This window comes from Meles meles, chromosome 10 (assembly GCF_922984935.1).
Source record: "Meles meles chromosome 10, mMelMel3.1 paternal haplotype, whole genome shotgun sequence".
NCBI lineage: Eukaryota > Metazoa > Chordata > Mammalia > Carnivora > Mustelidae > Meles > Meles meles.
Window position 1 is genome coordinate 32,819,925 of NC_060075.1, and position 10,282 is coordinate 32,830,206.

The 10,282-nt window shown below is 40.6% G+C and overlaps 1 protein-coding gene across 4 annotated transcripts in view; it reads left to right on the top strand.

Moving 5' to 3' along the window:
• The window catches only part of CTTNBP2 (cortactin binding protein 2), a 155,424-nt gene extending 145,790 nt beyond the window's left edge, over positions 1–9,634 (top strand). For all 4 annotated transcript variants that reach the window (XM_046021022.1, XM_046021025.1, XM_046021026.1 and 1 more), the window contains 4 exons: positions 1,251–1,314; positions 2,976–3,108; positions 4,088–4,186; positions 8,530–9,634. In XM_046021022.1, coding sequence (XP_045876978.1) covers positions 1,251–1,314; positions 2,976–3,108; positions 4,088–4,186; positions 8,530–8,733 — 500 coding nt within the window. In that variant the 3' untranslated portion in view covers positions 8,734–9,634. The remainder of the gene's footprint in view (positions 1–1,250; positions 1,315–2,975; positions 3,109–4,087; positions 4,187–8,529) is intronic.
• The last annotated feature ends 648 nt before the right edge of the window (positions 9,635–10,282 follow it).

Below are 10,282 nucleotides of genomic sequence, written 5' to 3' on the forward strand. Positions count from 1 at the left end.
GCCTGGAGACTCCCAGGGTGACATCTGCAGCGAGGATTGTACCTTCCACTTATTTGTTTATTCCTCTGTGTAGTGCAAAAGAGCTCTCAGGTGAGGATTAGCGTCTCCATTTCCAGGTAACAAGACTGAGGTTCAGAAACTGTTGGCTCTCTGTCCCTAACACCTCTCCTGGCACCACGGGGATCCACCATCCATGTTTTTGTTTCTTGCAAGTCTGATGCTGTTTTCCTCCATTCATGCCCCTCTAATGCCATGGTACACGGACTAATCCATGAGCACTCAGATATGGGAGACCCACCCAGGCTCTTCACTGTCATTTCTGAGTTTATTACAATTGTCTATAGGGTTTAAGACCAGTCTCTGGCTTGAGCCAAATAATTATCTAAACAATATGCATTGTCAGTGTATACACTAAGGTTGACAAAATCAATAAAGTGAATGTGAATTTACAACAATATTAAGTCCAACTCAGAAAACTTATGTAAAATATTCAAAAGTTAAATTATTGAATATAAATATAAAATCATTTATATTTTAGAACTATTTGATGTATCAAATAAACTCTTAGAAATATGAAACCACATTCAAAAGATAAATAAAATTGTATGTAACTGGGATATTTAATTTTTTATAATGGTAAGTTTTTATCCCAATAATTACATTTGATATTACAGTGTTTGGATTGGTACTGGTTTGACACCATTATTTATCAAAATAGAAACCACTTTGCATTCTACACTGGTAACTAGGGGTTATCATAAAGTTCCATGAAGACAAAGCCTCTTTTTCTCCTGACCCAAAACAGAAAGGCTATGATGATGGCAGGTCACGGGCTTCAGGAGACAGGGACCAAGCCCAGGCACCTATCGGGTCATTAGGGAAATCTGCTAGCCACCCTTTCTGACAATGACAAAAGTATGGGCAAAGAAACTAGTATAGAGATGGTCTCTGATGATCTCTTCCTGAAGATATATTAAAATCAACTGTTCAGAACCATTCTTTAGAGATAATTTGTGCTAGTAACATTCATGTAATTTTAGAGGAGGGACCATTTATTTATAAAAGCAATCCCTATGCAGGGAGCTCCATCCAGCACCACTGCCCTGAGGAGAAACTCCTCAAGAGATGGATTCAGTCCCAAAACAGTATCAAACAGAGTCCAAAGTCTGTTTCTTTTAAATACAGAGTTCAAGATGCACAGGGACAATGATTGATTCTATTGAAAGTGATGACATTTTTTCTTTAAACAGGCATCAAAATTAAAGCTATATCTCAGCTGAATTATAACAGAAATGCTCCTCTGTCAAAACAAAAGTAAGTTTCCCTTTAACTTGTACAAATAAAACCTGTATTGTTTGCTGTATCTATAATGCTGTTAATATATATATATATATATTTTTTTTTTTTTAAAAAGGTCTTTCAAATGCTAGTGTTAAACTGAAATCTAATAAATGAATGTGTAATGGTGGGAAAAGTTTCCCTTGTAGGTTCTTTGGTCTAATAATCAAACTGACATATAAGACAAAGTGCCAAGAGAAAAATGAGTTTGAGTTCCTGGGTCTGGGAGTCCCAAAGGTAAGAGACTCAAGGGTGAGTCAGGCAGTTAGTTGAGGTTTGTATTCCCACCCTGAGCTAAGGAATGTTATAGGGGTCTGGGGTTTCAAGGCAGAGGGGCTGATCCATGGGAGAGTAAGAGCAGATGCTTGGCCTGCCAGACAGGTGGGTATTTCAGATAAAAAAACTTAGCTCTGGAAGTAGCTCTTTATAAATTCTAAATCCTCTTAAGTACTTAAGGGAGAGGTAAGTTTTCCTTGAGTCATCTGGATCTTGATTGACTTCAGATCAAAATAACCCACAGGCCAAAGTGACACATTTTGGGATAGTTTATTCTCCCCTTCATATCAAATCTAAAAAACATATTCTTTAAGCTTAATATAATTTAACATAAAGCTTTTTTTGCTTTTAGTTTGTTGAAAAGGTTAGAAATACTAAATGCTGTTGACACCACCTTTGGGATTTTGGGTCACTGATTTCCTGTATTTGGATCTCAATTTTCACAGCTTAGAGACTATGACTGTATGTATTACACAGGCCAAATTTTCTTATAAGGAAGGTTGTGGCTGTTTCTCTATAACACGAGTGCTATGGTGCCCTCTTATGGATAGGTGACTTTTATACCCACAATAGAGAAAACAAAAAGGGCTTCATTTTTTTTAATCAAACTTGATTATTAATGCATTTGACATAAAGATACGATAAAATCCTCCATTTGTGAAGTTTTATAAACAGGTTTTAGATGACCAGTATTTTAAAATGAAACATGGTTTTAGGTGCTGAGTGTTTAAAGTGATCATTTTATTACGTTTCTCCTAGGGAATTATTTCAGCTTACAAATTTTGAGGTGCAAAGGATGATTTGATTAATCATAGAACAGAAATGTTTGGGCACTGTTTAAATAGCTCTCCATTGTAACCCAATAAAGTGTGTGTCCTGTCACTAGACAGGTACCATTTAGAACCAAGTTCACAGAATTGCAGAAGGGAGAAGTGTAAAGAGAGAGAAGGTAGATAAAAGAAACCATAACACACCAGGTGCACGGCTGAAGCCATTCTAGAGGGCAGACTATGTAATTTCCCCAGTAATTCCATCATATAGATTACCCAGAAACTGAAGTGTTACAGGAAGCAAAGAAAAAGAAAGAAAATATGACCCTAGCCATGTTGCTAGTAAGTGGTAGAGCCAAGTTTGTTCTAGGGTATCACACTGCCCTCTACTTCCCCAGTGTTTCATGTCTTAGTTTCATCTAGACTTGGAGAAAGGGAAGGAAAGGAGACTGGGATGTTCTAAACCAAGTAGATTTCTCCATGAATAAAATTTTGAGCGGGAGATGCCAAAATCCTGTGAGTGAATTTTGCCATCAAGTGACAGATTCTTTTATAGGATTTTTAAAAACTCTTTTCTGAACTTTGTATTAGGTCTTTAGAGAACGATCTATCATTGACATTGAATTTGGAACAGAGACTCTCTCTGGGTTCAGATGATGAAGCAGATCTTGTCCAGGAACTGCAGAGTATGTGCTCCAGCAAATCCGAATCTGACATAAGCAAGGTAAGCAGCCCAGAGGGGTTAAGACACAGTTTGGCTCCCCGACCAGGAAAGAGATTCCTTAGAGCCACACATTCCCACCCAGAAAGAAATTCCTGATTGACTAGTATTAGTATGGCTAATCAAACCCTCCTTGCCTTGCTTAGGAAAGCCCTTTTTTCCAAAATATCTTTTATATAATAAAGAAATTAAGTACAGCCTGCGTTCTGTAACTCCTCTGAAGACCGGAGGTTAAAGTTGCATGTTGATTGCATTAGCTCAAATTACACCTTCCCCAGGCTTTTCTTCCCTTTTTTTTTTTTTCTCTACTGTGGGTATAAAAGTCACCTATCCATAAGAAGGCATCACAGCACTCATGTTATAGACAGAAAAACAGCCACAACCTTCCTTACAAGAAAATTTGGCCTGTGTAATACATATAGTCTCTAATCTGTGAAAATAGAGGAATCAGTGGCCCAGAATCTCAAAGGTGGGTCAGCAGCATCGAGTTCAACTTGCTTTGGCACTCTGTTAGCTGTAGCAAATTGAACCAGACTTCCTTGATCAATGCCTTTTACTTGATAGGAAAGATAAGAAGGTAGTTACAATGTAGAGGTTCCACTGAAACTCTTATATCCTAATCTCTGACACATAGGTGAATTGACAGCCTAGTATAACCTTGCCAGAAATGAGCTAAAATATTTACACAGTGGAAAAATAAGGTAATGATTAGAATCTTATAATTTTGCCAGGACAGATTTTTTTTTTCTATAGGGCTCATCTGGTCATCTTCTTTTGATTTAGAGATGATTTCTTATGCATTTTCTTATAGTTTCACTTAAAGCCTTGGAGTCTTTGTTGTAAGTAGTATAGGCCTTGAGGGTATGCTCACAGAGCTCCTGAGGGTCAGAGAAAAAGGTAACACTTACAGAGATTTTCTGTAGTGACTTTAAGTTGTCCCTTGAGTGTGTACCTGTGACTTGATAATTGGTCTGTTTTCCAGATTGCTGATTCCAGGGATGATTTAAGGAGGTTTGATAGTTCAGGGAACAGCCCTGCCTTTTCAGCAACTGTTAATCCAAGAATGCCAGTGTCACTGAAGGTAAGTGCCCATTTTCCTGCAAAATGAGACAAAAAAGGATTGCTATGGAATGGACTTCCCAAATCTTCTTTCAGTGTGAATAACGAATTACATTTCAACCACAGCTGTGAAAAGAAGTAAAGGTAAGTGTATTCAGTAGTTAATCAAGGTTAGAAAGATCACTGTTTATTAGATAATAGCTTGAAAGAATGATGTAGAAAAGTATAATGTGTGTCAAAAGTAGATATAATAAGACTTCTGTCTTGGTTCTTCTATTTTAAAATATATTCATTTGAGAACCTTTAAAATTTCCTGCATTTTAGAATTCTAATAGGCTAAGTAATGTAAAGTCCTTTTAGAGGTACCTGGGGCGGGGGGGGGGGGGGTTTCAGTCAGTTAAGCATCTGCCTTTAGCTCAGGACCTGATCCCAGGATCCTGGGATCAAGGGCTGCTTTGTGCTCCCTGCTCAGTGGGGAGGCTGCTTCTCCCTCCCCCTGCTTATACTCTGTCAAATAAGTAAAATTCTTTTTTTAAAAAAAGTCCTTCTTCAAAAAGTTCTGTGTCTTAACTTACCATAGCATGCATTGGTTTCCATGAGATACTTTCCTTTAAAAACAAGTCAGAATGGCAAGTGGCAGAGCCAGGATTTCAATAGACTTCATGAACTTCTCAAAATAACTTCTATGATTGGCTAATCAATGCCAAGAGAAGGCCCAGCATGGTACTCCTGGGTGAACAGAAACAATATAATGACTTCTTACCCAGTAGTAATTTTGTGAGAATGCAGATTTTGTAGAGGCATTTAGTAAGAGGTGGTCTGTTCACCCAGTCACGTGGAGTGTGTGGTTCACATCCTGTTCTCAACCTCTCCCGTGGGGGCTTAGGAAGACCTGGGGTGGGGAGGGTTGCAGAGGGAAGAATTACGAAGTGAGCATGCTGAGACTGCTGAATTACTCATCAGCTGCTCACCACAGCCCCTGTTCTCCCACTGCTTCATGAGCTTCCAGTCCCAATTAGTTACATGTGAGCGGTAGGTTTTGGGGGAAGAAAGGTGGGAAGCACTAGCAAGGCTGAGATCCCAAATGAAAAATATATAACATGATGATCTGTGAAGAAGAACATCACCTTCCTGGTTCACACTATCATCATGTCTGCCTCCCCGACTGGAAACTGTTTAGAAAGCACAGCAAACACATAATTTGGAGAGCATGTAAGGGACAGTGACCTAAGGAAGGGATGTGGGGTCCCCATGTGAATTCTGGCTGGAAAACCTTTTGGTCAGGAGCTGCCCCTCCTGAACACATTTCTTGGGCCTCCAGAACCACTCTTTAGGGTTCTTGTGGAACAGTCAGTCCATGCAAAGGCCACAAAGGTGTGGAAAGAACCCCGAACTACTATTTCTCCACAGGGCCAAGTGACTTTCCTATATAAAAATGTTGACTGGTAGTGACCAGCTGCCATTGTTTAAATATCTAATGGAGACAAGGTTTCGTAGCCCTGTTTGTCTGTCACAGGACCTTACTTGTTGCCCCAAGAAGGTACTGTCCACAAAAAAATAGTACTGAGTGGGATATGCTCAGGGCAACTCAGGACAGCATTGTTTTAAAAGAAGCCTTTAAAGACACGTGACCTTTTACACCGCCTGGGCTCTTATAAAGGCATCCTGGTGGGGCTGAGGGACAGCTCCCTCTGCTGCGCTGCACCCTGAACAGGTAGAGGGGCTCCTCTAGGGCGAGGAGGTGTCCTTCTCAGAACCTGCCAGCAGAGGGCAAAGTAACACATTTGACAGCCTTCTGAAACTTGGCAGGCTCCTTTCTTTTCTGTCCTGATAAACTCAGCTAGCATTTCTTGGTTAGATGCCCGGTTTCTTCTGTTATCAGGAAGTAATTTGTTTAAAAGAGCTCTCTGGGCTAGGTGCAATCACATTCAACAGTCATCATTTCTCACAACAGAATTCCTTACTGCTCCAACAGTAAGGGAAGGTAGTGGGGTGTACTAATCTGGTGGCAGGTTAGCCTTCTAAATTAAAAACAAATGCCCATATGTAATCACGAATACGACAGATGCTGATGTTTTCTTCTCATGGAAACCAAATGACTCCCCGAAAGCAAAAGTTCCCATCTTTGCATAATGAAATCCACTTGAGGATTTTGTTTTTAACCCCCAGTGACCAGGTCATGCTCCCTACCCTCTCTGGAGGTTCTGATGTAATTGGTATGAGGTGCAGCCTGCACTTTGGGGTGTTTAAAGGTCACTGGTGGTCTGAGGTGCAGCCAGTGCTCTAAGACAGCTTTGATCTGGCCCTCCATTTTGTCCAGCCACTTTGTTTCTAAATATGTCTTTAGATGGGTTGATAGACCTTTATGTAACTTATTTTTACATATAATCCACTATTTCTACCCCATCCTCCACACCTTCCTGTCTTCACCCTCTCTCTCTCGTTCACCTGTCACAGCCATACTCGAACTCCTCAAAGATCCATCTCACTGCCATTTTCTCTACAGTGTTTCCCATACTGGCCCCGACTTCCCCAGCTAGAGAGCAGGGATTATAGTATCCTCCTAGTTTCTAGCCGTGAGTCAATATTGAATGAATTGCTCTAATTTAACAATATTACTTTAAAATTTAATTTAGGTACAGTACCTTTCTATACAAACTAGTAGTTGTCTTTGAACTTAATATGTACAACATTGATAAGTAACATTCTGTGTTTAATAGAACTTTTGAGTTGTAGTCCAGAAAGTATTAACACCCTGAAGTCTCCTAGTCCCAGGCTCTCGTACTGCTCAGCCTTAGGGAGAACACCTCAACACCTGGGCTTAGCTGCTCCAGGGCAGGAATGTCCCTCTGTGTTTCAGTCATGGGCCCTCTTTTACAGTCCCAGCCTTAATGGTCCCTGGTCCTCAAGAAGGCAGAGCAGTTCTCAACACCCCAGGCACGTTTAGCTTCACGGGAAGCTTCTTGTTTACTTCATGTCAGCATTTCCTGTCTCAGACCATGAAGCTACGCCACCCACCCCTCGCCTTCATGGTGCAGACGATGAGGTGAACCAGCAAAGAATGCCACGTATCAGCTTTTCCCTCTCTGAGCCCTGACACTTCAAGATTTCCCTCCCCCTGCTCAGAGATTCTGTATACCACCCAGCTGGCTTTACTACAATATGCCATTTCTTCTAAATATGTTGTATGTGTTGAGTTTCCTGGTATTTAAGACCAAATTATAAGCTGGGCTTGGTTTTACTAGGCCTAGGGCTAAGTCCCATTTTCCAGATTTAAGAACATACCCAGGAGAATGCACCTGCCAGGGGAGTGCACACAGTTACTTTCCTTTCTTACTTACCTTTCCTTTAAAATCCACATTAACTGGGGGTGCCCAGGTGGCTCAGTGGGTTAAGCCTCAGCCTTCGGCTCAGGTCATGATCCCAGGGTCCTGAGATCGAGCCCCGCGTCAGGCTCTTTCCTCAAGTGGAGAGCCTGCTTCCCCTTCTCTCTCTGCCTGCTTCTCTGCCTACTTGTGATTTCTCTTTCTGTGCGTCAAATAAATAAAATCTTTTTAAAAAAAATCCACATTAACTGTTTTGCCTGTTAAATTCCAGTTTTACATTGTAAATCTTTTAATGGTTACATTACTGTTTAGTTGCATTGAAGGAGAGAAAATCAGTAATGAACTGCTTGAGAGGCCTGGGGAGCAGCTCACAGAGGATGCCTTGCCTCATGTGCGTTGGTTGGTGGAATTTTAGACACTCTAGAGGGCAAACATCTTGAGTGCAAAATGGGAGCCTGAGATCCGGCCCAGCGTCATTGCTCTGAGACTGGGGACAAATCAGGTCACCTATGCAGCTCTGCAGCTCTGGACGAGCCTTGACGCCCTAGAAGGGAAGCCCCACTGTCAGAGCACGGATGTTCTCTGCTCTAGGAGAAACCACCAGAGCAGGGCTCTTGTCTTGTAGCTCGACTGCTAACGCATATTTTTTGAGCACTTACTGTGTAGTGTCGAGGAGACCAGAAAAGTTAGGTGACTCACTGGGGGTGATAGATTTCAGTGTTACACAGCTCCCTGCAGAGACAGCAGCTCTGGTCAATCCAGTTCGGGGATGTTTTCGGGGCTAGGACTTGAGGAAGCTCACAGACTCCAACATTCGATTCGTGGAGTCTTGAGGCCATGAAGGGCCTAAATGAAAATCAGATGGTGGGTCTGGAGGAAGCTAATCCTTTAGCCTCTCCTCTCCGTAGGCTGCTGTTTGGTTTTGCAGGAGAAACTCCTCCGTGCTGGGGCAGAGACCCAGAGCAGGAGGAGAGAACTGCTGCTTGCCGTTGGTAGCCAGGTCAGACATGACGGGCTTGTTCTGTTCTCTTCTCTCCAGGAGGTCAGTCCTTTCAGCAGCCACCAACCGACCGAATGCAGCAACAGTCAGTCAAAGATTGAGTTGGGTGTTTCAAGAGTTAAATCTTTTCTTCCTGTTCCTAGAAGTAAAGTCACCCAGTGTTCCCAGAACACCAAAAGAAGCAGCAGCAGCAGTAATACAAGGCAAATAGAAATCAACAACAACTCAAAAGAAGAGATCTGAAACTTCCACAAAAACGAACAAGTAGAAAAACCAAACAAATAGGCCTGCCTACAATCGTCTCACTCTTAACTTCTATATATTTCACACAGAAACCAAGGACAAGATGTAAATACCTTTAAATGAAGGCAATGTTTTCACTGTAATATAAAGTATGAGTGCGGGACCACTATTCAATTCTTTTTGTAAAGAATGTACTTATAACCAATGTTTTTGTTTTTTGTTTTTTTCTTTCCAATTCTGTAGGATTGAACTTCAGTACCAGGAGGTGATGCCAACTTTTCAAGTAGTTTTATAATAGAAATATTGTAATAGTTTTAATCCACAAGTTCAGGGGTACTAGAACTGCCAGTGTACTGTATATGTATATATATGTATATATGTATATTTAACAAAGTCCAGGAACCACATTGCATACATGTTATAAAATGTATATTGTCTTTTAAATAGAGATCATAACTATGTTCACTTGAATGACTAGAATGAGGCAATAACAAATCATTTCTAAACAGTTACTTTCCATTAAAAGCCATATTAAGTATTTTGCCTGTTAAATTCTAGTTTTACATTTTAAATCTTTTAATGGTTACATTGCTGATTGGTTGCATTATGTATATTTATGCTTATGAGTTTGCATTATGACTCCTATAAAATATGAAATTATATAATGCAATAAAAGTGTTATCTTTCTTACAAAAGTTTTGTACCTAAGTGAATATAAAACTGCAAATGCTTCAATAAATTAATTTAGAGTTAACTCCCTCTTCGATTTAATTCTAGTAGCACAACTGGTAAAAGTTGATATTTTCTGGAAGTGTTTCTTCAAAAATCACTAATGAAATGACATATACAACTCAAAGTTAAAATGCTTTGACATCAATAAAATATTGAATTAGTGAAACAATTTTGCTGTAGTTTCTATCTATAGCTCTTAGTAGTTTATCCATGCAACGGAGATTTGTGTTCAGGTACAATCTGTGTTCTCCCTGTTGGTATTTCACTAGCTGTTCACAGAAAGGCCCACCCCTGTTAGAAAGTGTTAAATAAAAAGTTTAAGTGGAGGTCTAAGAGTTAGGTGTTCAGTGAACAAAACATCTTTTTTTCTCATAAATACCCCCCAAAAGGTATGATTTTGTACCAAAATCATTGGTACTCTCTTGACCAGGATGGCTACTTATGTTGAAACACACACATATACACTGATACTACTGAACTTTACAAAAAGATCTGCAAGTATCTTAATTGGTGGTTAAGATTATGCCGCAAGGGGTGAATCAGAGAAGATCTGTCTAACAGGGAAGAACTCAATTCCAACATGTGTTGGTCTTCTGCCTGGGCTTTGTCTGAACAGGGTGAATCCTAGGGGTGTTCAGCTCTGACCTCTGCTCAGGGAAGGGTGCAGGGTGGAGGGGTGGGACTAGAGCAAGGGATGGGGTTGGGGAGAAGAAAGAGGCCAGGGGAACTAGTCTTAGGCTTCAACACACTAACTCACTAACTCCTTTGAGCTGGACTCAAATTCTTAGTGCCGTGGTGGCATTTGATAACTACTCTC